Source organism: Dermochelys coriacea, chromosome 3, assembly GCF_009764565.3.
Source record: "Dermochelys coriacea isolate rDerCor1 chromosome 3, rDerCor1.pri.v4, whole genome shotgun sequence".
Classification (NCBI taxonomy): Eukaryota; Metazoa; Chordata; order Testudines; family Dermochelyidae; genus Dermochelys; species Dermochelys coriacea.
The window spans coordinates 170143832-170171154 of NC_050070.1; the positions used below are offsets into that span (position 1 = coordinate 170143832).

Here is a 27323-nt window from a genome sequence, read left to right on the forward strand (position 1 = left end):
ATATTGACTTTCCTTAAATTGGCCTGATTATAGGAATTTTTGAAATAGGAAAGGGAGCCCCTGAGAGATTGGTGCTGAAGAAAATATATTTGTTCCTCATACAGGGGAGACATTGTTTAAGAACTCTTCAGGCTTCCTTTTAGATTACTACCCCACACTACATAATGATGTCCAGCTCAAGAGACAGTGACCACAAGTAGCAAGACTTGGCAGAATTCCTCAAGCATACTAACTATATGAAAGCAATTATTACAGAGCGAAGACAAAGTCATCTGACTAGCTAAGGAGATATAATGACAAGCTACAATAAGATAGGCATAAGTGACAATTTAATTAGGTTATGAGGAGTTTTTATAAAAAGTAACCCAAACCTCTACCTATATGTTGAACTGAAATAATACCTTAGGAAAAGTTTGCTTGGAGACTCCTTGATCTTCCTTGAGGGAAGTCTAACATGGTGTAAGTGTGTCCACAATCTATTCAAAAGATTCCCCCTGGCTAGCATACACCAAATGACATTAGAAGGAAGTGTGATAACTAGTTACTGAAGCAAAATTAAAGTTGTATTTCAGATTATTAAACAGTTGGCATTTGCACATTCCATTAAAAACAAACAGTAAGAATTTCAGGATGAAAGTATGGTACATGAGAAGCAGAGCTAATCCTTCCTGTGGTTAAAAAGTTTTTATAAAATTGGTGTTTCACCATGGCCTCTGATGCAACATAAACAAAAACATTTTTTTTCCTTTTATATAGGAAAAAATAATTCTGCAAGTCACATCTGTTCACCAACCTTCCTTAAAGACTGAGCTTTATTATTAAAACAGAAAAGGACATAGCAACACTAGTCAGTACAAAGCACTAGAACATACACCACACACAGATAGATACTGCTCTGGAATGAGGCATGGTCTAGATGACCTATGAGGTCATTTCTGTCTCTGAGTGTAAGATATGTTATTTATGCAGACAAGTTACTAAACATCCTACATTAGATCAATGGATTCCCAATCTACGTGCCTGGAGAACAGACACCATGGTTTTTCACCCTAGTATTAACTACAAAGGGTTAAGCATGGGCTTTTTCAAAAGCTCTCAGCAATGGCTTAACTCTGCTCCAATAGTTAGGTCAATGGTAGGTGCTTCTGAAAAATCCCATGTTCAGGGCATTCCTTTTTTGGTAGTGGTGGCAGTAATCCTCTCAATTACCAAATGTATTAAACAGACAAACTGTGTCTTATTTGGCCGAATGGCGTTTGGGACAGTTTGTACTTCAAGCTAAAACTGATTGCAAAGGGAAATAATTTACCCTAGCTAGATATTTACAAGCACCATCACAAACATGAATGCATGTATCCTCACAACACCCTGTGAGAAGTTGAACACCCCTTTTTTAACCAATGGGGAATGGAGTACAAAGATATTAAGTGACTCACTATGGGTCACATAGGAAGTCTGTGGTGGAACCCAGGGCCCAGGCCACCGCTTTAACCATAAGACCCAGCCATCAATGTTAATTTGCTTCTAAATAGGGATTGAGTGAGCTTTACAGGGTTCAGTTCAGGCAGACTACACAAACTGGATTCTGGATCATTCATGGTGATTGGCTCTGGTGCAAGTTATCTTGTAGGTTCAAGTTCCACAGAGCCCCTCCCCCCACGATCCAGAAACAGAGGGCATCCCACAATGCATTGGGCACTGACACTCAATAGCTGCCACAGTAGGAATATGGGTTGCTACCTGCCACTGATTCAGTAAAGCGAGGCGACTGCAGCAGGACAGTGTTTCTCCTCACTCAGTGCCCTACTGAGGCAACGTGGCAGATGCTTTTCACTAGCCTTTGGTTTAGAGGTAGCAGTGGCCTTCACTTAGCGTTCTCCCAATGCCAACCTGCCAGATAAGGGAGCAGGTGTCAGGCGATCCATGAAGACTGGTTCAGGGGTCAGGCCAGTTCTGCATCCCTCACGCCAATAACCAGGTGAGATTTGGAGAAGCTAACAAAAGGCTGGTGCATGGCTTCAGAAATTGGCTGTGGGAACTACATCTGCCCTGCTATGACCAACATTCACCAGCCTGTGTTGCTGACTGAGGTTGTGCTATCACTTCAAACCCATCTTGGTCTCAGGCAGATGCAGGCTTCTGTGCAAACCTTTTAGTTCTAAGTAGGGCTGTCGATTCATGCACTTAACTAAAAAAAATTAATCGTTATTAAAAAAAATTAATTGAGATTAATCACAGTTTTAATCACACTGTTAAAAAATAGAATACCAATTGAAATGTATTAAATATTTTGGATGTTTTTGTACATTTTCATATATATTGTATTCTGTGTTATAACTGAAATCAAAGTGTATATTATTTTTGATTCCAAATATTTGTACTGTAAAAATGTTAAATAAAAGAAATAGTATTTTTCAATTCACCTCAGACAAGAACTGTAGTGCAATCTCTGTTATGAAAGTGCAACTTACAAATGTAGATTTCTTTTGTTACATAACTGCACTCAAAAACAAAGCAATGAAAAACTTCAGAGCCTACAAGTGCACTCAGTCCCACTTCCTGTTCAGCCAATCGCTAAGAGAAATAAGTTTGTTTACTTTACAGGAGATAATATTGCCCTCTTTTTATTTACAATGTCACCAGAAAGTGAGAACAGGCATTTGCATATCATTTTTGTAGCCAGCATTGCAAGGTATTTTTGTGCCAGATACGCAAAACATTTGTAGGCCCCTTCATGCTTCAGCCACCATTCCAGAGGACATGCTTCCATGCTGATGACGCTCGTTAAAAAAATAATGTGTTAATTAAATTTGTGCCTTGGTAGAGAATTGCTATGTCCCCTGCTCTGTTTTATCTGCATTCTGCCATATATTTCATGTTATAGCAGTCTCGAATGATGACCCAGCACATTCTGTTCGTTTTAAGAACACTTTCACTGCAGATTTAACAAAATGCAAAGAAGGTACAAATGTGAGATTTCTAAAGATAGCTACAGTACTCAGCCCAAGGTATAAGAATCTAAAGTGCCTTCCAAAATCTGAGAGGGATGAGGTGTGGAGCATGCTTTCAGAAGTCTTAAAAGAGGAACATTCTGACCAAAAAAGAACATCAACCTTCTGCTGGTGACATCTGATTCAGATAATGGAAATGAACTGCTTTGGATTGTTATTGAGCAGAACCCGTTATTAGCATGGACACGTCTCCTAGAATGGTAGCTGAAGCATGAAGAGACATATGAATCTTTTGCGCATCTGGCACATAAATATCTTGCATAACCAGCTTCAACAGTGCCATGAGAATGCCTGTTCTCACTTTCAGGGGACATTGTAAACAAGAAGCAGGCCGCATTATCTCCTGCAAATGTAAACAAACTTTTGTCTGATTGATTGGCTGAAGTAGGACTGAGTGGACTAACAGACTCTAAAATTTTATATTGTTTTATTTTTGAATGCAGGTTTTTTTGTACATAATTCTACATTTGTAAGTTCAACTTTCATGATAAATAGATTGCACTATAGTACTTGTATAAGGTGAACTGAAAAATACTATTTCTTTTGCTTTTTTACAGTGCAAATGCTTGTAATAAAAATAAATATAAAGTGAGCACTGTACACTTTGTATTCTGTGTTGTAATTGAAATCAATATATTTGAAAATATAGAAAACATCCAAAAATATTTAAATAAATGGTATTGTATTATTGTTTAACAGTACAATTAATTGTGATTATTTTTTTTAAATTCATCATGAATATTATCATCTGGTGCCCGCTACGGATACACACAAATCCCTCTCTCCTGACTTGTTCCCCCCCCTTACCAGTAATGGAATTTGTCCATGCCTCACCCCTTATTGCACAGCCAAGACTTCCTCAGCAGAGGAGCTTGGGCTGAAGTCGGGGCTGGGGCTAGAGGCTGAGTTGGTCTAAGGGTAGAGCGGAGCGGAGGCTTGCGCTGGTGTGGAACTGTGGCTGGGGCCGGAACTGGGCTGGGGGTGGAGTAGAGCTGTGGTTGGGGCCAGAGTTGGGCTGGGGGCAGAGCGGGGCTCAGTGGCATTCCCTCCCCGTCCTCCATGGGGGCTGGCATGGGCTCTGCAGCTCACTCTCCTGAATGTTCCTGTGCGCCCCCGTATGCAGGTGTGCCACACAGCTTGGGGACCACTGAGATAGAGAAATGGCTAAAAAAGCAAAATCTTTTATTCCTTTGTACATATTTTCAGGCTGCACTTTCAATAACTGGGTATTAGTCTTAGATATAATGTATGGAGGAAAATTTGGGTAGAATTCTGGTTTTCTGAATTGTGCAATGGAAGAACAGGATGCCCTCTTTTGTTTGCAATGTATTTAAATTTAATCCAGACCTAAAAAAAAAATACAAAAAAGACAAAAAATTCTCTCTTCCTGATAGATATGGGTTCAAGAATGTGAAGTACATATACTAAGATACTCATGTACATACAATTTCAAATTTTTCTGATATAAAAATAGTGTCTAAGAAGACAAAAATACTTTAAGAAATCAGTGTTTACAGTTCAAGTGATTTGTCCATAAACAATTATAAATTAAACTGGCTTCCAGTTTTTTAAATAGTTTGGCAAAGTATATTTGCTATGGCATATTTTCCTGCAGAGAGAATGGCATGTACAGCCACGGCAGAGAAATCTGAATGTGTGTATTCACTGTATGAAAGGTTTTACAAAAACCTTTCCCACTCCTTTGTTAACGCACAGCTCATTATGGCATACCTTTGTACAACTCTGTGCTAATCTACATGGTGTGTGCGATCCCATTCAATTCCAACATGAGAGTAGCAGTACAGGAATCCAAGAACAGACAGAGTTGCCCAGGGCCAGCCTGTGAATAGAAAGAAAGGTAATACTAGTCAGAGTAATTAATCTAGTTAATGAACACAGCAAGTGGATAGCAATATATCAAGAAACGTGTCTGGGGTTGAACTTTTGATGGGTTTACACAGATATTTTTGTTGAACATTTAATATGGGAGGTAAAGCCACGCCACAGATTTAGAAACCAGATCTGACATTTTCCAAATGTCAGAGGTAGTTAGGTTTGGCTTGGTTTGTTATAGATCCAGGCTCTCCCAAACCTCAGGGGCAATGGGTGTAGGGTTTTGGGTTGGTTTCATCTCTATTTAATATCCAAAAAACAATGTGCCAAATTAAGCAGGTATGTTATAAACTTATTTTCTGCAGGTGGCATTCACCCACTGAACTGAATCTTAGTAGAAAATTTACACTGTGCACATCCTAAGCACAAAAGCGTACAAAGCCATAACACAATGACAAAGTAATAACATAAGGATACAGGACAAACTGCTGCTCCCACCAGCAGAAGTCTGGGCATTTACAATTAAATCTTATTAGAATACTCAGATGCTTCCACATTGTCAGGGTCACTCACAACTGCAGGAAATTTACAGTGAAATACTTCCTTTTATTTTTTTGGTTCACAGATGTCAGACACCTACCTCCTATATTTTCAAAGAATTTCAAGGGGGAAGTGGGCTAGTTGTACTTCTATTTACCATTCTCTTTAATGATAATCATGACTCTCGGGGAGACTGTGAGTAGAGCTGTGGAAAGTATTTGCACTGAGCTTTGAACTCTTTCAGAATGAACCTTGGGTTGGAGCTTGACATGTTCCCGAACTTGTGTCTTTTACAACAACATAGCTATCTTGTTTTAGCTGTCTTGTAAAATTCTAACAAAAACAGAGCAAGTATTACTTTTACCTTGGTCAAAGCAAACCCTGGGGAGCTGGCGGAGGTATCTAAGGTTTACCTTGACCAGCTACATACAACCTGATATCTTATAAGACACACTTTTATTTCTAGTGAAGACACAGCCAAAAATGGGCTGTGAGTTTTCACCTAAGTATATCCTGCAAATCCTACTCAGCCAACCTCCTTTCCCCACAAAATTGGGAACTGTCTCCCCATCTTTCCATGGTCTTTATATATAAATCATTATGTGTTTTCTTTGAAGATCTGAACTCATTTAACTCCCACCTGCAAGCAAATCTGTAGGGACTTGATCACTTTCACCCTGAAAAGTGAAACTGCAGGCTCCACACTATCCTAACTGTGATGTCCTTGTTTCTCAGTAAAATATAAAACACAATATAACACTTGAAACTTACATAGTACTTTCCATCTTCCAGACACTTTATAAATATTAACTGAAAGATCTTTACAACACTCCTGCGGAAAGTGAGGCTCTGTTTTTACTACAAAAAGCTATGTTCTTTTACACTGAGATAATGAACTCCCTATAAGTTCCTATTGGAAACAAGGCACTGTACCTTCTACCACACTGCAGCTAGTCAACCCCTATCTGGGGTTAACATTGACTAGCTACATTGAAAAACTATTGGTGCCTTGTTTCCACTAGGATTTTCCATCAAAAGAGCTATCTTGGTGTAAAAAAGCCCCATCTCTTTTGCAATGAACACAAAGCCTGAGGCAGAAGGGTTAAATAGCCACACCAGCAAGATTTTTAAAGGTATTTAGGTGTTTCAAGATGCAAGTAGGGGTGCCAAATGGGATTTTCAAAAACACCTAAGGTGCCTAACTCCCATGAGTTAAGGCACCTAGTGGGATTTTCAAAAGCACTTATTTGCATCTTTAGGAATTTAAATACCACAACAAATCTGGCCTAGGGAGATTGAGAGCTTACTGAGCCCTACTCATCTTCATCGCACAGTACACCACACCCTAAATTAATACGGCTTTGGCTAGGGAATGATCACAGTGAAAGGCAAAATAGACTGATAGGTAGGGAAAACCTCTTAGAGAACATTAATTATAGTGAAATTCCACCTATGGGCAAGTGGAGTGAGCCTTGAATTGTTTCACTTTATTTCACTAGGCTGAGGCAGGGGGTTGGGATGTGGGAGAGGGTATAAGCTCTGGGGTGGGGCCAGAAAAGATGGATTCAGGGTGCGGGAGGGGGCTCCAGTCTGGGGCAGATGGTTGGGGTGCAGGGGGTGGGTGAGGCTCCAGCTGGAGGTCTGGGAATGAGGGGTTTGGGATGAGGAGGGGGCTCTGGGCAGGGGGTTGGGGGGTGAGCACTCCGGCTGGGGTAGCAGGTTCTGGGGTGGGGCAAGGGATGAGGGGTTGGGGGGGGGCTCAGGGCAGTGGGTTGGAGGTCAGGACTGGGGTGTGGGTTTGCCTCGGGTGGCTCCCAATCAGTGGTGCTGCAGGGCTAAGACAGGCTCAATGCCTGTCCTGGTTCCACCCTGCGCCACAGAAGCAGCCAGTAGATACAGCTCCTATGCACAGGGGCTAGGAGGCTCTGTGCACTGCTCTCGCCCGCAGGCACCACTCCCCAGCTCCTATTGGCCGGAAACTGCAGTCAATGGGAATGCAGAACCAATGCTTGGGGCGGGGGCAACACATGGAGCCCCATGGCCCCTCCACCTAGTTGCCGGACCTGCAGGCCGCTTCCAGGACTCAGCGGTGCCAGGAAAGGTAGGGACTAGCCTGCCTTTGCCCCTGCAACACCACCGACCAGACTTTTAATGGCCCCATCAGTGGTGCTGACCAGACCCGCCAGGGTCTCTCTTTGACTGGGCGTTCCGGTCGAAAACCGGACACCTGGCAACCCTACTTTCACTCCACTATAACTAGGTCTGATGTTACCCTCTCAGAATGCTGCCATTTTTACCTACCCAAAAAATAGATATTAAGGACTGCATTACAAGGGATCATCCCATCCTGCTCCACTTTTGCTCTAACTCAACTGTAAAAGGGGAGCGCGAGGGGAAAAATGCAACTACCATGGTGCGGGAAAGGGGAAAGAAGAATTTCTGGCTCACAGTGATGGAGGAGATGAGGGTGGAGAGAAAAGGAATGAGTCTTGCTTCAGCTGCTCACTGCTGAGAGTGAAGATAGGGCCTTCCAAAGTGTGTGCGCACACACCCTACCAACCCACACACACACACCACTAGTGCTCCCTGCAAATGTAGGAGGCATCGCCCATCTGGTGAAGTGGAAGGGATCTCTTGTCCTGTGGGCTCTCCCTTGTTACAATACAATTTAGCATACAGTGGAAGTTGTTACTGGGGAAAAGCCCTTTTTGATGAGTTGTTTCCACTACAGATATAAAATATAGAAACAAAAGGAGCCACATTCTGCTGCCATTTACACCCATATAAATCCAGAGTAATTGCATTCCAGTCCCAGGAGCCACTCTGGATCTACCTGGGTGTGTCTAAGAGAATTTTGTAGGTATACAATCTAAATATGGTGAGTAGCCTGGAACAAGCAAAAGGCCTTTCGAGCACTGTCTTTATTTCAACATCTGCATCTATAATTTTAGTGAATACAAAATAAGCACCTTCAAAAACAAACAAAAAAACCCCCATAATAACTCGACAGATTTTAAACCTTAGGAAACAGAAAAAAAGGGACACAGGGTGTGATTTGCACCTTTCAAAGTTGCTGGTAAAACCCAAGAAAAGTTACCTTCACTTCAGCACTAACCAGAACAAATATAAGTAGAGCATGCATCCTTAGCTCCATTGTGTCCCATACATCTCAAGAAGGCACTTTGTAATGTCAAGAGTTCTGTTTACATTTGTAACTAAAGAGTAAAAATCCAACAGGTGGGGGAAAAACAGTTACCTACCTTTCATAACTGTTCTTTGAGATGTGTTGTTCATTTCCATTCCATGCTAGATGCGTGTGTGCTGCATGCCCCGTTACCAGAGATTTCCCCCCAGTGGTATCCATAGGGCCAGCTCTAGCATCCCCTGAAGGCCCACACTCATGCACTGATATAAGGGGCACCGCTGGCCCTGCGTCCTTCCAGTTCCTTCTTGCACCAACTCCAATGGCAGGGTAGGAGGGTGGGTCATGGAATGGACATGAGCAACACATCTCGAAGAACAACAGTTACGAAAGGTAGGTAACTGTTTTTTCTTCTTCTAGTGCTTGCTCATGTCAATTCGATGGTCGGTGATTGACAAGCAGTATCCCCGGAGGTGGGCTAGGAGTTCTGGGGTGTACCAACTGTAACACAGCTTTCCTGAAACTGGCATCATCTGTGGCCTGTTGGGTGATGGCATAGTGGGACACGAATGTGTGGACTGATGACCATGTAGCGGCCCTGCAGATGTCCTGTATTGGTATTTGCACCAGGAAAGCTGCTGAAGATTCTTGCACTCTCTTAAAGTGGACCTTCACAGTGACTTGAGGTGGGGTCCCCACCTGTTTGTAGCAGGTCCAGATACAGGCAGTGATCCAGAACGAGATCCTCTGGGCTGATACTGGGAGAGCTTTTATCCTGTCTGCAACTGCAACAAAAAGCTGCATCAATTTGCAGAAGTGTCTTGTTCTGTTGATATGAAAGGCTAGGGACCTTCTAATGTCCAGAGAATGCAGACACCGTTCTTATTGTGTCTTGTGCGGTTTCGAGAACAAGACAGGTAGAAAGATGTCCTGGTTGATGTGAAATTGTGACACCACAGTGGATAGAAAGGCTGGGTGGGGACGCAGTCAGATCTTATCTTTAAAGAAAATGGTAAAGGGATGCTCCAAGGTCAAAGCTTGAAGCTCTGAAACCCTTCTTGCAGAAGTGATTGCTACCAGGAAAGTGACTTTCCATGAGAGAAGCAGTATGGAGCATGATGCCAAAGGCTTGAAAGGTGGCCCCATGAGCCTGGGCAGGACCAGGTTTAAATCCCAGGTCAGAATTGGATCATGAACTTGTGGGTACAGCTTCTCCAACCCTTTAATGAATCTGCTTGTCATCTCCTGAGTGAAGACTGATTTGCCTTGGATTGGAGGATGGAATGCCAAGGTGGTCACCAAGTGGACCTTAACGGAAGACAGTGACAAACCTTGTTGTTTCAGGAGGAGCAGAAACTCTAGGATGGACTGCAAAGACGTCTGCATTGGAGGAAGGTCCCACTCGGCTGCCCAACCAGTGATGCATTTTCACTTAGCCAGGTAGGTTTCCCTGGTAGAAGCCTTCCTGATACCTAGCAAAACCTGCTGAACCTGCTCTGAACACACTCCCTCCTTGGGATTTAGCCATGCAGCAACCATGCTGTCAAGCGTAGGCCTGTGAGGTTCGGATGGAGGAGTTGTCCAAGCTCCTGCAAGTCCGGTCCGAGAGGAAGTGTCCACAGGGCTGTGAATGTGAGGTCTACTAGGAGCATGCTGAACCAATGCTGACGAGGTCAAGCTGGAGTGATCAGGATGACCTTCGCCTGGTCCCCTTTTATCTTCAGGAGCACCTTGTGAACTAGGGGAATTGGATGGAAAGTGTACAGCAGGCTGTCTGACCACGACTGCAGGAAGGCATCAGAAAGGGTGCCTTTGACCTGGCCGAGCCTCGAGCAAAAGCAGTGACACTTCCTGTTCTTTGCGTTAGTGAACAAATCCACCTGGGGAGTACCTCACCTCTGGAAGATGACGCTGATGACCTCTGGGTGGAGAGACCATTCATGGCGAGAGGAGAGGGACCTGCTGAGGCAATCCGCCAACACATTCCATTCCCCAGAGAGATGTGATGCCTCTAGGTGAATGTAATGCTTCATGCAGAAGTCCCACAGCCTGAGGGCTTCTTGGAAGAGGACCTTGGAGCAAGCTCCTCCCTGTTTGTTGACATATAACTTTGACACTATATTGTCTGTCAGTACTTGCACACTTTTGCCTTAGAGATGGGGAAGAAACACTTCACAGAGCCATGTGTATTGCCCTGAGCTCCTTCACATTGATATTTAAGGACAGTTCACCCCAAGTCCAATGCATTGAGGGCTGGGGCGGGGCTCAAAAGGTACTTCAGACAGAACCAAGGTCGGGTGTAAGCACCACTTCAGAGAAGTCCAAACTGACATCAGAATGGTGAGGATCAAGTCCAGATGGTGCCGGCTTGGGGAACAGACAGATGCAAGCCACGTCTGAAGCTGTCTGAGGTGCAATCATGCATATTGCACCATGTAGGTACATGCCGCCATGTGACCTAGTAGACATAGGCACACCCGAGCAGTCGTCAATAGACCAGCTGATACTTGGGTTATTCAGTCTGCCGTGGCTCTGTATCTGGCCTCCAGCAGGAAAGCCCTGGCTTGAGGGGAGTTAAGCTCCTATCAATTCTATTCTCTGGGCTGGGACCAACATTGACTTTTGTTCATTTATTAGGAGGCCCGGCATCCTGCACCACAGAGCCACTGTGCTGAAAAGCCTTGAGTGGCCTTTTATCAGCCAATCATCTAGTGCGGATAAATCTGTACTCCTCGATGTCTGAAGTAGGCTGCAACCACTACCATGCACTTCGTGAAAACTCACGGGGCCACCAAAAGGCCAAATGGGAGCGCTGTAAATTGGTAGCGTTCATGGCCCACCATGAACCTGAAGAACTTCCTGTGTCCCCAAAACATAGAAATATGCAAGTACGCATCCTTCAAGTCGAGGGCGGCGTACCAGTCTCCTGGATCCAAAGAAGGAATGATAGAGGCCAGGGAGACCATGCGGAACCTCAGTTTCTTGAGATACTTGTTGAGGCAACGCAGGTCTAAGATAGGTGGCAGGCCCCCTTTTGCCTTGGGGAATCAAAAAATAGCGGGAGTAAAAATCTACCCCCCCCACAGAGCTCTGAAGAGTCTATTTCCACAGCCCATGCCCATAGGAGGGTTTCCACCTCCTGGATGAGAAGTTGCTCGTGAGAAGGGTGCCTGAAGAGAGACATGGAAGGGGTGTGTGGTGGAGGGATGGAGACAAACTGCAGAGTGTACAACTCTGCTATGGTAGTGAATACCCAGTGGTCCAATGTAATTGACCCCCAAGCAGGGAGGTATGGCAAAAGGCGGTCCAGAAATAAAAATGGGGGCTGTTGATCTGGGATGGAGACTGGTAAGCCATCCCCAAGCGTGCCTTCAAAAGGCCTATCTGCCTCCATTCGGGAAATGGCTAGTGCCCTGTTGGGTGGAGGTGGAGGGTGGCTGTCCCTGATGGCACCTATAACTTTTATCTTTTTTCTTACAGGGCTTATTACTGCATGGTTCTGAGAACTTGGAGGGACCGTTGCAGCCTAAATTGTTTCCTTGAGGCCAGCGATGTATAAAGGCCCAAGGATTGCAGCAGCCCAGGGGGTCTTTGAGGTCATGCAGTTTGGTGTCTGTCTGGTCCAAGAATAATGAGGCTCCCTCAAATGGGAGATCCTGGACATGCTGCTGAACCTCCTGGGACAGATCCAAAGACTGTGGCCACAAACCATGACTCATGGCGACTGCCAATGCCATTGTTCTGGCCGCCAAATCTGCAGCATCTAAAGTCGCCTGGAGAGACGTTGTGGCCACTATCTTTCCTTCCTCCATGATGCCATGAATTCCTGTCCTGAATTCTTAAGGCAAGGAGTCCTTAAATTTGGCCATGGAATCCCAAACGTTTAAATTGTATCTCCCCAGCAGCACCTGCTGGTTTGCAATATGAAGTTGAAGGCTTGCGGTGGGATAAAAAGGTCCAGGCATTTAGCCTCCTTATTTTTTGGAATGGCACTTGTCTGTTCTTGCCTATCCTGCTCATTAGTGGAGGAAACCACGAAGGACCCCGAGAGAGGGTTTGAGTACATGTACTCAAATCCCTGGCAGGAACATAGTATTTCTTTTCTGCTCTTTTAGATGTTGAGGGCAGAGAGGAAGGGATCTGCCACAGAGCTTTTACCAACTTAACCACCACCTCACGCACCAGCAGAGCCACCTTGGTGGGAGCCATGGCAGCCAGAATATCAAAGAGGGCATCCATGGATTCTTTCAGCTCCTCTGCCTTTAGGCCCAGGTTGGTTGTGACCCTCTTGAGGAGCTCCGGGTGGGCTCTAAAATAATCTGGATGCAGGGAGTTAGCAGGTCCCGTGAACGCCTCATCTGGGGATGATGATGAGGATGCTGCTGGTGGTGGTGGGGCTAAATTCTCTGCCTCCCCTGAAGTAATTTCTGTGGGAGGTACCGCTGGGGTTTTGGTACTGTAGTCGGAGTCCGAGCCTGGCTCTGGGACTGGTTAGGGAGGAGCCGCAGTCCATCTCTCAGAGATCACCATGGACGGAGGGTAAGAGAACAGCCCTGGCATCGCCAAGAACCCCCAGGGGTTCCAGCACTGCCATTGCTTGGGCCGCTGTCCTGGAAGCCATTGGTCCATATATGGTCCGGCACCAATGTCTGTTACATGTGCTGGGTGACGGCGCCTCTTTTGAGGGGGAGCTGAATCCCTCTTGGAGTCTGATGAGGACTCCTCATAAGATGACCACAGCAGAGCCGCTGCTGATCCCTCCTGCCAGCTATGCTGGGGACCAGGGAGCGGTGCCGAGGGACAACCCCTTTGTACAAGGGACCAGCTACGGGAGGCTAGCGATTGATGCCAAGACTGGTGTTAGGGTGGTCCTCGAGAGAATGGCGCCGTAGCTGCTGTCAGGGCTCTGGTGAGCGGTGTCAAGATTTGGGTGGCCGGCACCAGGACTCATGTGACTGGTGCTAGGGCTCGGGTGACTGGTGCCAGGTGTTGGTAACAGGTGCCAGCCCACTGGGGATCGTCGTCTTGAGGTGCCGGGTTGGGGACCACTGCGGAGGTCCCATAGTGGACTTCTCTTTCAATACCAGTGCCCTCAGAGGATCTAGGGAGGTGGGTGGTCGGTCCTGGGGTATGGGAAGCACCAGTAGGGCCATAAGGTTCCTTGCTGCCTGAAAGGCTTCCGGCGTGGAGGGCACTCTCAATAGCACTGGGCCCCGGCTATTCTTTGGCATCTGGGGTGGGTCCTGGTTTGGGCTAGATGCCACAGGTAGAGTCATCGCCGCAACCGTATGTCTCTATGGTGAGGGTGAATGGCCCAACATGGGTTGCATCTCGCTCTTACCTTCCTTAGGCAATGGGAAGCACCCTCTCTGGGTGTGCTTCTTGTGCTGTTTCTTTGGCACTGAGGATGGGGAACGGTGCTAAGGGAGGCACGGTTCAGAGGGGCACTTCGTACCGAAGCCAATGTACTCAGCACAGATCTTCTCGGCTCAGAGGCCGTTCTGAGTGTGGCTTCCATCAGCAGGGCTTTCAATCTGATATTCCTGTCCTTTCAGGTGCATGGCTTGAAGCCCTGGCAGATTCTGCACTTGTCCTTGATTTGAGCCTCTCCAAGGGACTTTTAGGTAGCTGGAGTGGGGATCGCTCACTGGCATGGGCTTACTACAGGTAGCGCACGGTTTGAAACCTGGCGATCAGGGCATGCCCCAAGGCACATGGTCCCTTATGTGAACTATCTAACTAACTGACACTAACTAACAAACTAACTAACCATATTTACAAAAATACAGTTCAGTAAACCACTAGAGAAGGCTTGCAAACACAAAGAAAGGAAGACTGTTCCAGCAACTGTCAAAGGCAGTAAGAAGGAACTGGAAGGGTGTAGGGCCAGTGGCGCCCCTTATACCGGGAGATGCTAGAGCTGGCCCTACAGATACCCCTAAGGGAAAAATCTCCGGCAATGGGGCATGCAGCGTGCGCACACCTAACATGGAATCAACATGAGCAAGCACTCGAAGAAGAATCCACATAGGGGATGCTGAGGAGTAAAAGACGGTGGTAGATGCTAGTCCTGCAAACATTTACACATGTCCTTGATTTTATGCATGGGAAGGCCCCTTGACATCAGGGGGATTGTTTACCTGCATATGGTTAAGCACATGCATAGACATTTGCAGGAGTGGAGCCTTAGACTACAACGTGGCTGGTGAAAATCTAAAATCCCTCCCTGAACTAGCCTTTTGGAGTCAAATCTTCATAGTGGGACGCAGTGATCCTCATCCTGTTTCAGAGTGCATCCAAACTAGACACACTTGTACCTTATCTCAGCAGTGGCGCAGCTGTACTGATACAAGAACTCAGCTGTTTGGAGCACCACCATGAAAACTTGCTCGGAGCAGGTCAGAGCACACTGGTAAAACTCTGGAGCCCTGGTCACACTCTCCCTTCCAATGACGAACCGGCATCTTCTTTACAGCTTTCTTTTCTAGTACACTCTTTCCTCCTTCTGGCTCGTTTCCCATAAGTATCCTCTTCCTAGCTACAAGCCCCTCCCTCACTCTCCTGACCTGAGTTTTGTGGCTTTTCTGTAGTCAGCTCTACTCACTCCTTTTCTCTTCCCTCCCTGCCCCTTGTGCCACCTCAGAGTCAAAAAGAGAGATCTGACCGCTATGCAAGGGACAATTTTCTGCATTTGAAAACTAAAGTCATTACATTGGATACACAGGAGATGGATACACACTCCCCAGGCTCTCCAGTGTCTGGCTGATTCAGTGAAATCTCACAAGAGAATGTGTTGGTAAGGTTTTAAAAATGGAATCCCGTCTTAACGATTCTTTATGAAGTGATTTTGCTAAAATCTATATTCCTAATTAGAAACAGCAGGTGGGGGACCACTGAGTCCTCTTATGAAGACGTTTAGCTGCAGATTCTAGTCAGAGTTTTACTTTAGCAAATTTGGTCTCTAGCAATTTTGCCACTTCTTTATTGGTCTCACTTTCATCAGATGTGGCACCCGATTCTGAACCCACTTACAGTGGTGTAACTGGGAGTAACTCAATGGAGTTTCAGTGGGGAAAATCTGATAGTGTCAGGCCCAAAGTATTTCCACTTTGCTTCGCTACCCATGAATTCTCTGATTGAATAGGTCATTGGAAAATCCTTCATATGAACTAAATAATGGACCTGATTCACCTCTCCTCTACTCCTGCAATGTGGCATTGTAACTTCATTGGACCAATTCAGTTATACCAACACAGAGCTGGAGTAAAGCAGGGGTGAATCAGACTCAAGTTTTAAATCTTTTTAATGGTGCAATTTGTCCCCACAATCTTTTTTACAAGCTGTAACCTGAGAGCACAGTTTGTTAAATTGCCTCGTCTATCTTGAATGATGGAGTCTCCTTTCAAATGGCTAAACATAAAATCTGAGCTAGAATTTAAATGTTAATCAGTTTAAACTGTATATCATATCTACTGCAGACTAGGATTATTGCTCTAGATTTCTTTCTGGAATTGAGTTACATCATTCAGCACAACATAATCAAAACAATTAAAATTCTTATGTTCTAATTAGAAAATGTCCTGCCAATAGCAATTTAGTAAGGTACCAATGAAAAAGAGAGGTTTGCCAGGATAACCCACCTGGATGACAACGAGACACAGAGACTGAGAGGGGCAGGGAAAGATTAATTTGAAGAATTCAAAACTGGGGCACGTATTTATTTGAACGTCTTTAGAGAAGCTGCAGTTACAACTTGTACAGTACTGTTTATATTCTATGGATGGCAGGAAATGGGACTGGCCAGTACTCCCTTTCCTGCCAGAATGCAGGAACTTCAGTAACATTCTTTGAACCTACAGAAGACAGCATCTTTCATCCAATTAACTCAAAGTGCACTACAAAAGTATTTTTATCCCCCCAATTAACTGATGGGGAAAGCTCACTGAAGTCAGTGGAAAGACTTTACTTCAATGGGCATTGGATCAAGCTATAAGGCCCAGATTTTTAAAGGTATTTAGGAATCAACAAACATGTAGACAAGGGTGATCGAATGGATATAGTGTACTTGGACTTTCAGAAATCCTTTGACAAGATCCCTTGCCAAAGGCTCTTAAGCAAACTAAGCAATTATGGGATAAGAGTGAAGGTCCTCTCATGGATCAGTAACTGGTTAAAAGACAGAAAACAAAGGGTAGGAATGAATGGTCAATTTTCAGAATGGAGAGAGGTAAATAGAGGTGTCCCCCAGGGGTGTCTACTGGGACCTGTGCTGTTCAACTAATTCATACATGAGCTGGACAAAGGGGTAAACAGTGAGGTGGCAAAGTTAGCTGATGATACAAAATTACTAAAGATAATTAAGTCCAAAGCTGACTGCGAAGAGTTACAAAGGGATCTCACAAAACTGGGTGACAGCAACAAAATGGAAGATGAAATTCAGTGTTGACAAATGCAAAGTAATGCATATTGTTAAACATAATCCCAACTACACATACAGAACGATGGAGTGTACATTAGCTGTTACCACTCAAGAAAGAGATCTGGGAGTCACTGTGGCTAGTTCTCTGAAAACATCCACTCAATGTGCAGCATCAGTCAAAAAAGCTAAAAGAATGTTAGGAACCATTAGGAAAGGGATAGATAATAACTCTGTACATCTCATAACGCCACTATACAAATCCACAGTACGCCCACACCTTTAACACTGTGTGCAGTTCTGGTCAAACGATGTATTTGAAATGGAAAAGGTACAGAGAAAGGCAACAGAAATGATTAAGGGTATGGAACAGCTTCCATCTGAGGAGAGATTAGAAAGATTGGGACTATTCAGCTTTAAAAGAGACGACTAAAGGGGGATCCGATACAAGTCTATATAATCATGGATGGTGTGAAGAAAATGAATAAGGAAGAGTTATTTGCTTCTTTTACATAACACCAGAACCAGGGGTCACCCAACGAAATTAATAGGCAGGAGGTTTAAAACAAACAAAAGTACATTTTCACACAACACACAATCAACCTGTGGAACTCATTGCCAGGGGATGTTGTGAAGGCGAAAACTATAAGTGGGTTCAAAAAAGAATTAGGTAAATTCATGGAGGATAGGTCCATCAGTGGCTATTGGCCAAGGTGGTCAAGGATGCAATCCTAGGCTCTGTGTGTCCCCAGCCTCTGGTTGCCAGATGCTGGGACTGCATGACAGGAGATGGATCACTTGATAACTGCCCCATTCTGTTCATTCCCTTTGAAGCATCTGTCTTTGGACACCATCAGAAGACAGGATACTGGACTAGATGGACCATTGATGTGGCCTGGTAAAGCCATTCTTATGTTCTGTGTGCATAAAGATAAAATAGGCAACTAGCAGATTTTCAAAAGCATGTAAGCATCCAGATTTTTAAAGGTATTTAGGTGTTGCTGCACTCGGTGATGCAATGCCTAGCTGGTTTAGGAGCAGAAAGATAATTTTCAAAAGGGATTGAGGCACTTAGGAGACAAAATCCCACTGACAATTGATGGGATTTAGATTCCTAAGTGCCTAAACCTCTTTTGAAAATGAGATTTAGACTTCCAAATCAGGTAAGCTTTGCAATGCCGAGCACAACAAATCTGGGACCTAATTCCTAAAATCAATGGGAAACAGTCACTTAAGAGTTTTTAAAAATCCCACTAGGTTCTTCAAGTCAGTGGCAGAGCCAGGAATAGCATGCAGATTTTCCTAACTTCCACTTCTCTTCTCCAACCACTTCAAATGCTTCCTTTCTTCCTTTCAATTAAAATGCATTACAAAGCCAGCAATAAATGAGCACTTAGGTTCTTCTGAGTTCCCAGTGAAGGACAGATTTACATGAAGAAAGAAAAAGGCTTGACAGTCAAGCTGGAATGATGTCATCTCTGGATTAATTTTACACTGATGACCTATGTGTCATCATGTAACTTCTGTAATCAAATAAAAGGAAGTATGAGCCACTCTTTTACAAGAGTCATTTCAAGGGTGCCTTGCCTTGCTTAAAACACTTGTTGCAAACCCAGAGAGCCAAAACATAACAATATACTTGATCTAAATTCTAAAAGGAATGACTTTGTCCTCTTACTTTAGCACTGCAAGTCATATTCCCTGAACTCTTTTTTTCTCTTTCATCCTGACCTCACCTCCAAAGATATTTCAAAAGATATATCTTATTTCTGCCCATCATTCTTTTCCCCCTAAAAGCTACATAAGATGTTGGTCTGAGGGACTAAACAGAAAATCTTCTGATACAAAATGTCATTCTCTGTATAACCTTTTCCAATTATCCATTCAGAAGCACACAGACACACATTGTATATCTGCATCTATATATAAAATGACATACAAAAAAACTACTTTATTAAGGCTTCAAAGTCAACCACTGAATAGTTAAGAAATGGCAGAGATAAGGTTGCCTGTGCAACCTTAGTTCATCCTGCTTTTACCTAGGTGTTACAATAGCCTTTAGTCATTTGATTTTTGACAGGAGGTCTCCATTTTGATGGCTGCACCGTATTTTCATCATCTTTGTGTAACAAAATTGAAAAGATGAGTACTACATTAATTTATACTGTCTGCAACTGAAGGACCCAATCCTGCAACCTTTACCTGCATGACTCATCTTGTTGAAGTCAACTGGACTGTTCTTGTTAGTAAGGAATACTTGCCTGATAAAGGCTTGCAGAATAAAGGGAAAGTTCTGCACTAAGGCTGGTATATACTGTGCATAAAGTCAGAAACAAACTTCTCAGTAAAGTGATAAAAAAAAAGATGAAGGGCTCAAATCCTCAGCTGAAGTCAATCAATGGGAAATGAGGACCCTAAGCACATCACAATGCACTCGGCATATCACAGGGATTGGGCCCAATGAGAGGAATGGGTCTAAAAATTAAAGGTGGGATACCTAGGCTCCCTGTCCACTGAATGGGGAGAGATTAGGCACCTAAGAATGTGATCTACAAAAGCCAGCACACTAGGAGGGGAGTTGCCTAAACTAGCCAATGGGAGATACCGATGAGAGGAGTGTATCTGAAGCCCTTCCCCTCTTTCAGGGATAGGTGTCTAAGTCTGGGGTTCAGGGAGACATCTATCTCTGCTTATCTACCTACCAACGGGACCCTGCTGTCCAAAGCCTGATGGCTTAGGTGCCTAAGCCGCTTCTTGCACTTCCTCTCTGTCTCTGGCCCAATGACTGTTTTATTGCAGAGAGAGAGAGAGAGAGAGAGAGTGGATGAGAATGACTCTGTAGTCCAGTGTTTAGGGCACCCATCTGCGAGATTGGAGACCCAGTCCCCCTGCTCCAATAACTGTAACTCCAATAACAATAACTCATTATTATCCACAGTGAAATAACTTCAACAGGAGAAACTGAGGGAGCCCCCCTCATAAGGACATCTCATAGTTCAGTGGTTACAGCACCCTCCTGAGACCCAAGAGACTCCCCATTCAAATCCTTTCTCACCCTCTGAAAAAGAGGGGGGAATTGAACCTGGGTCTCCCACATCCCCAGGGAGTGCTCTAGCCACTGAGCTAAAAGTGAAAAGGTGAGCACTGGTGGGACCTCTTCCGGTTGGATTCTGAATGGGACCCAATCCAGTAGGTGGCCTCTGAGCACACTTACCAGATCAGGCCCAACATACAACTTTGATGAACAAATACTATCTTCCTCTGGTTTATGAATCACTCAGGATGCTGAGAGGGAGGCAGGAGTACGTATGCCCAGGGGCAGAAACATAGGTGCCTTGGGCACTTTTACATTGAAAATTTAGGTGTTGAGTGAGGTTAGGGGCCAAGGGGGTTTGATGGGGGTTTTGTGGATCACAGTGGAGCCAGAATGGGAATGTAAGTGTCTTTGGAGTTCTGGGCCTAAGAAACTAGGGGGTGCAAGAAATGAAATCTAGGGTAAAATTTTCAAAAGTGCTTAAGTGACTTAGGAACCTATAGTCAAGATTTTCAAAAGTATATAGGCATCTAACTCCACTGAAATCAATGGGAGCTCAGTGCCTAAATACCTTTAAAAATACTTAGGAACTTAGTTCCCAATTCACAAAGGTACTGAAGTACCTAAAGAGGCAGTTAGACACCTAATTGTCACTGACATCCTCAAAATTGTTGCTCAGCTGTCACTTAAGTCTCCATACGTGCTTAAGTTTCCACCAGTTGGCCTGCACAAAGCCACCTGATTCAGCCCCACAGCTAATGAACTGCTCAGAGCCCTAGCTCAAATGGAAGCAGGGTTCTCACCAATGGGACACACTCCCACGGGCATGCTCTGAGCATGCCTAAGACCTGATACCTGTCACAACAGACCACCCAGTTGAGGTGAGGAGGAAGAAAAAAGGGTGGGTGTGTCTGTCCATCCTGCTGATTAGAGCACTCAGCTTGGATATGAGAGACCTGGGTTCAAGTCCCTGCTGAGAAGCATGTTCAAGTTTAACCATAAGCAAAACTTTACAGAGATGGCAGGTTACTGAATAGCATGTCCCTGAGGGCAGATGTAAGCAGTGCAAGGTGAATTTCTTGATGGGAAGATGAGAGAGAGCTGTGGGGAGTTAATGCATCAAACAGCATAAAAAGTAAACGGAAACCAGCATGTCAGGTCAAGTGTCCTTTCCTTGTTTCTAACATTGATGATGTCCTTACCAAAAGCTCAGCATCAACGGCACGTTTCCAGTGAACATAGTACGAGGAAAAACACAGCATTCAAACCTATGTGTGGTATATGCTGAGTTAAGCCCTTTCTACATTAAGGACCTTGGCACTGGTAGTCCTGTACTACACTCAAATAAGACCCCCACCTCCATTTACACTGCTGTTCTGCATCTACATTAAGAGTTTACACCACAGTAACTACGTTGATGTATTTCAGAGCAGCAGCCATGTTAGTCTGTATTCACAAAAAGAAAAGGAGTACTTGTGGCACCTTAGAGACTAACAAATTTATTTGAGCACAAGCTTTCGTGAGCTACAGCTCACTTCATCGAAACTGTAAGCTGTAGCCCACGAAAGCTTATGCTCAAATAAATTTGTTAGTCTCGAAGGTGCCACAAGTACTCCTTTTCTTTTTACATTGATGTAGTTACACCAGTGTGAATTACCTTACTGGAGACAGGGTCTAACTAACACCCCCATTCCCAGCCATTTAACAATTTATCATTGACACCTGCCCCTTCCTCTGCATCACCTCTAAATATTTTGCTTGGTCTGGACTGAAATGTGGCATTGATGTAAGTCAGGCTTAAAGTAGTGACTCCAGCCAAGCCAATTAATAATCCACCCCAGAGTTTATCCAGCTGCAGTCCAGTGATCTCTATCTTGCCTACAGGAGTGGGTTAGAAACCTTGGGCTGGTGGATACATTCCCCCTTTCTGACTTTTCTTAATGAATTATTTATTATCATTGCAGTAGTGCCTATGTTGTTGTTGTTGTTAATTATTTGTGCTGGAGTGTGCTCGGTGGTGTGTCAGGTAGACAGGGTTTTGGTCAGAGGAGGGTGCACCTAACACCACTTACACAGACTCACTCCTGAATTTGGTCTCTGTTCTTTATGTCTGTGTTAGAATACAGGCCCTTAAAAAAATCAGCATATTAGAAACTCTGAATAGCTCTGCACAATCTTGGCTCTAGTGGCATGTCATTTTTACAACTGTGCTCATCATATCAAACAAAACTTTAATGTGTTTGGTTTTATTGAGGTTAGAAATTGAAATTTCCAATCTCCAGGTTTTAAACGTAAAAATACAAATGTATCAATGCTTCTTAATGGGGCACTTTACCAACGTTTGTCCGAGTCCTGCAGCAGTGCTCTTTTTAAATTAATGACTAACCTGATCCACATTAATCTCAGTGAGCAATCATCTCTCTTTTCTGCTGGTATTTTATTACTATTATACATTTTATTGTGCACTTCAGGTTGAGTCGTGTAGCCAAAAAGTCATGTCACTGAACAAGCCCCTGCTGGTGATAACTGGGACGTGGAAAACTGGCTGCTGCAGAAGATCTCGCTTGAATGTAACTTGCTACCTGAAAATGCTCCAAGAGCCCTAAAGGCCACACAGAGAAAGGAAGACACTAATACTATGCATCTTAAAATGATCAACTCCTAACACTTTTTCAGAGACAGCTACAGTGATGTTCCAGTCAGAGGGAGAAGGCAAAGGGAAGTTAATTAGGTTAAAAGGAATATTCAACTGGAACAAGGTCCTAAACTGAGAGGTAGAAGAGACTCTTCTTGCTGGTGGTTAGTTCCAAACAATTTTCTTTGGGTGGAGACTCCTCCTTCAGCCTTTGGGGAGGCAGGAATTCACCCGGAAATCACTCCAATGTTGTTATCAGTAATAAATAATCAGTTTTATCAGCAAACACACTGGCCCAGTGCCCCTCGCATCAGTTCCCCCAGTCATTGATAAGGGATTTCCTTCCCTTTGGGCTCTGTTTGATCATCATGCATAGTGCTACATGTTCAGACTGCTCCCTGGGCCTGTCCCCCAGCTCATAGCTCAAACTATCAGCTTGCTGTGGCCATTCCCCCTGCCACAACAGCTGTTACATGCACCCTTTCCAGCCACCCAGGCTGTTCCCTCCTTCAATCCCAGGAGAGATGGCAGTTCTCTAGCCAACCAAATCCCTGAGAGGGTGGAAAGACTGGCTTCTCCTGTTTGCCCATTGCCTGCCAGTCATGGCTCCATGGACATGGACAGCTTTTGCAGCATGCTGATCTCATTTCTGGAGTGGGGCTACACAGAAACTTGTGGAGCATGAAAATCAGGACAAAGTAAAGGGGTTATTCCTTCTATGCATGCCCAGGGCACATATTGCTCCACAGAAAGGGGCGGGGGAAGGAGACAGAGCCAATCTCAACCTGCTCATAGAGCAGGTCTTGTGCCCCAGGGTCTTTTGCACTGGGCTCAACTCCCTGCATCACTCCCACTCCAGCCAGTCCTATATCATATATACACATTTGAAATGTTCAGATCTGGTCGAGCTCTGATGCAGCTACAGCAGTGATAGCAGGAGTGCTAGTGTGAACTGGGTTCCAGGATTTATACTGCCATGGGATCTAACAATGTTCCGAGTTAGATGGCATCCTGATAAAAATGTCTGTGTTGCAAAGATGGGAGAAGTGCTAGTCTAGACAAGGCCTTAAAGGAACAATCTGGCCCATCTTTCAAATGGTGTGAAATGAAAATGACAATAAGCATAAGATGTAAGGAGGAGACAAAGGAGAGGGAATGGCTGTCAGAGACCAGATAATGGCTGTCAGAGACCAGACAACACAAGAAAGTAAAACTCTTGCTGCTTTTTTTTTTTTGGTGGGGTGGGTGGGTTGTGGACATGAGGAAGAGTATGTCTTTTATCTTTCTGTCTTTGTCCCCTCTTCCCCCAACTATCTGATTACGTAAGAAGCTTTTCATTAGCTATTTAGATCACAGCTTGAAGCTGGCCTGTTTGTAAGGCAATATGAAAGCCATACCTTGCCTAAATGAATGCTAAGGCTGAGTTAACAGGAAGTGCTCTTGAAGAGTCATCATACTGAAAAGTCTAATGATTAAATGTTTCAAAGACCTTCAACTTGATTCTGAACTCGGTGACACCAAGATAAATTCAGGGTAACCATTGACAGCAGCAGTTTTTACCAGGTGTCACTTCTATAAGTGGGCTGAAATGCTGTTTCCTGTATTTAATAGGAGGGAGGGGCAGGGGAGGGGAATGGGCACTGGAAATGTTCATTTTGTGATGTGCCTATGGAGGGGCAATTCCAAGGGAGGCAGTATATCAGCCTATGTACACTGTACACAACATGTATACAGTCCCGAGACCAGTGTGCAGTTAATAGCCTGTCAGAGCACAGAGATTGGCATACTGTGCAGCTATCAAGTGGTAGCAGACACAATTCCATGTCTGCACAACTGGGAGTTACTGAACACACAGAAGAAATAACCAGCCTAGTGTTATAATTATTTTCCTGAAAATCAACAACAGTGGAATCCTCTTTCAGTGAATTCACTTTTCCTACAGAACAATTTAAATATTAACTGGAAAAATACTGGATCAGTGCCATACCGGGGTTGGACAGCAATAACCACCAACCACAAGCATGAAGACTCTGAGAGCAAGGCTGTTGTGGTCTAGCTGCTGAGCACCGACTGAGTGCTTGGCCCTGTACAAGACATAAAGGAAGAAATGGCCTCTACCCACATAAATTTACAATCTAAATATATGGCTAAACAAAAAAACACACTGGGAAACCTGGAAGATGGTATTAGCTTATAGCTTTCTTTTTGTTGTTGTTTTTTAATGGCAACTCATCCTATATGCTTACCACCATGTATTTTATAATAAGACACTAATAGGACTGACTTTCAAAGTACTGAGCACTTGCATTGACTTTATCAGAATTTATTTTTATGTCACTTCAGCCCATTAGGGCATGGCATGCCACTGTTCTGAAGCAGAACAGTCCATTTAAATCAATGGGGAGTTGTGTTTAAAATGACTGAATTATATGCCTCTAACATACTAAATTGCACATTTAAGCAGAAAAACAGGAATAGAAAATAATAAGTTTGTGCAATGTAGCCAAGTTGTTGCTGGACTCTTTACTTTTCCTGACTTTCTGTGCTTTTAACTGGTCCATTTTAAAGCTGTATTAAAATTTTGACTTCTGATTTCCTATGAAAAGCAAGAAAATTTTAAAATAATTTGCTTACAGTGGTAAGAGATGCCACCAACTGAGCCAGTAAATACCTTAACTCAGAAAGCATGAAACTGTAGATAATCAACATGATCCTGATCTCACTCTTACTAGTGTAAATCTGGGGTAACTCAGCTTAAATAAAAGGAGTTAAACCAGTGCAAGATCAGAATCTGGGTTAGTATTATAGAATCTGGACCTAAGTATGGGTATAAAAGGGGTTAGAATTTGGCTTGGTGATGATGGGTGGGTAAAAAGGAAAGAACCCAGATTAAGCTTCTGGTTAAAAAATTAATTTGCAAGTTTGAAGGTCAGGAAAACAAATATTTTTAGCTGTAAAATACAGAAATTTGCTATGGAATCAATGAAGCACTGTAAATATAGAACCCCATAATGCTATTTTACTACAGTCGCATTTCAGAAAAGTACCATTCACAAATGTTTTGCCAAATATTCATTCATTGTAAACAAGCCAAAGGATCTATCCTTTTGATGAATGTTTTTACCATGAAAATATAACATCTCAGAGCAATGACATACTGTGGAACAATTCTATTATTATAAATCTGTACATATAATCTGCATAACCTACTTAAATGTGGAAAAACAACATTAAGAATATAAGGCACTTCTTACTTGTAATCACATAAGAATGGCCATATTAGGCTAGACAAATGGTCCATCTAGCCCAATATCCTGTCTTCCGACATTGGCCAATACCAGATGCTTCAAAGGGAATGAACAGAACAGGGCAGTTATCAAGTGATCCATCTCATCATCCAGTCCCAGCATCTGGCAGTCAGAGGCTTAGGGACACACAGAGCACGGGGTTGCATCCTTGACTATCCTGGCTAATAGCTACTGATGGACCTATCCTCCATGAACTTATCTAATTCTTTTTTGAACTCAGTTATAGTTTTGGCCTTCACAACATCCTCTGGCAACAAGTTCCACAAGTTGACTGTGTGTTGTGTGAAAAAGTACTTCCTTTCATTTGTTTTAAACCTCCTGCCTATTAATTTAATTGGGCGATGCCAATTTCTTATCTTATATGAAGGGGAAAATAACTCTTTATTCATTTCTCCACGACATTGATAATTTTTTAGATCTCTATCATATCATATCTCTTTTCCAAGCTGAACACTGCCAGTTTTTTCAAACTTTCCTTAGATGGAAGCTGTTCAATACCCTTAATCATTTTTGTTGCTCTTCTCTGTACTTTTTCAATTTTTAATGTCCAGAACTGCATGCAGTACTCAAGCTGTGGGTGTACCATGGATTTACATAGTGGCATTATTATATATACAGTCTTATTATCTATCCCTTTCCTAATGGTTCCTAACATTATTTTAGCTTTTTTAACTGCCGCTGCACATTGAGTGGATGTTTTCAGAGAACTATCCTCGACTCCAGGATCTCTTTCTTGAATGGTAACAGCTAATTGAGACCCCACCATTTTGTATGTATCGTTGGGTTTATGTTTAATAATATGCATTACTTTGCATTTAACAACACTGAATTTAATCTGCCATTTTGTTGCCCAGTCACTCAGTTTTGTGAGATCCCTTTGTAGCTCTTGAAAGTCAGCTTTGGACTTAACTATCTTTAGTAATTTTGTACCGTCAGCTAACTTTGCCACCTCATTGTTTACCCCTTTGTCCAGATCATTTATGAATTTGTTGAACAGCACAGGTCCCAGTACAGAACCCTGGGGGACACCGCTATTTACCTCTCTCCATTCTGAAAACTGACCATTTATTCCTGTGCTTTGTTTCCTGTCTTTTAACCAGTTACTGATCCGTGAGAGGCCCTTCTCTCTTATCCCATGACTGACACGTCCCTCGCCAACTAAGCAAAGTCTTTCTGAAAGCCAAGTATACCATAGCCACTGGATCACCCTTGTCCATATGACCCCCTCAAAGTATTCTAATAGATTGGTGAGGCATAATTTTCCTTTACAAAAGCTGCGTTGACTCTTCCCCTACAAATTGTGTTCATTTACGTGTCTGTAATTTTGTTCTTTACTATAGTTTATACAATATGCCCGGTACTGAAGTTAGGTTTGCCGGCCTGTAATTGTCTTGGTCACCTCCG

At 43.7% G+C, this 27323-nt stretch overlaps 1 protein-coding gene across 8 annotated transcripts in view; it reads right to left on the minus strand.

Annotated features, from left to right (window-relative positions):
* Positions 1–676: 676 nt before the first annotated feature.
* Positions 677–27323, minus strand: part of HHAT (hedgehog acyltransferase) — a 311133-nt gene continuing 284486 nt past the window's right edge. For 2 of the 8 annotated variants that reach the window (XM_038397621.2, XM_038397617.2), the window contains one exon: positions 677–4851. In XM_038397621.2, coding sequence (XP_038253549.1) covers positions 4760–4851 — 92 coding nt within the window. In that variant the 3' untranslated portion in view covers positions 677–4759. The remainder of the gene's footprint in view (positions 4852–27323) is intronic. The other 6 variants (XM_043511802.1, XM_043511806.1, XM_043511803.1 and 3 more) reach the window with 6 other exon arrangements.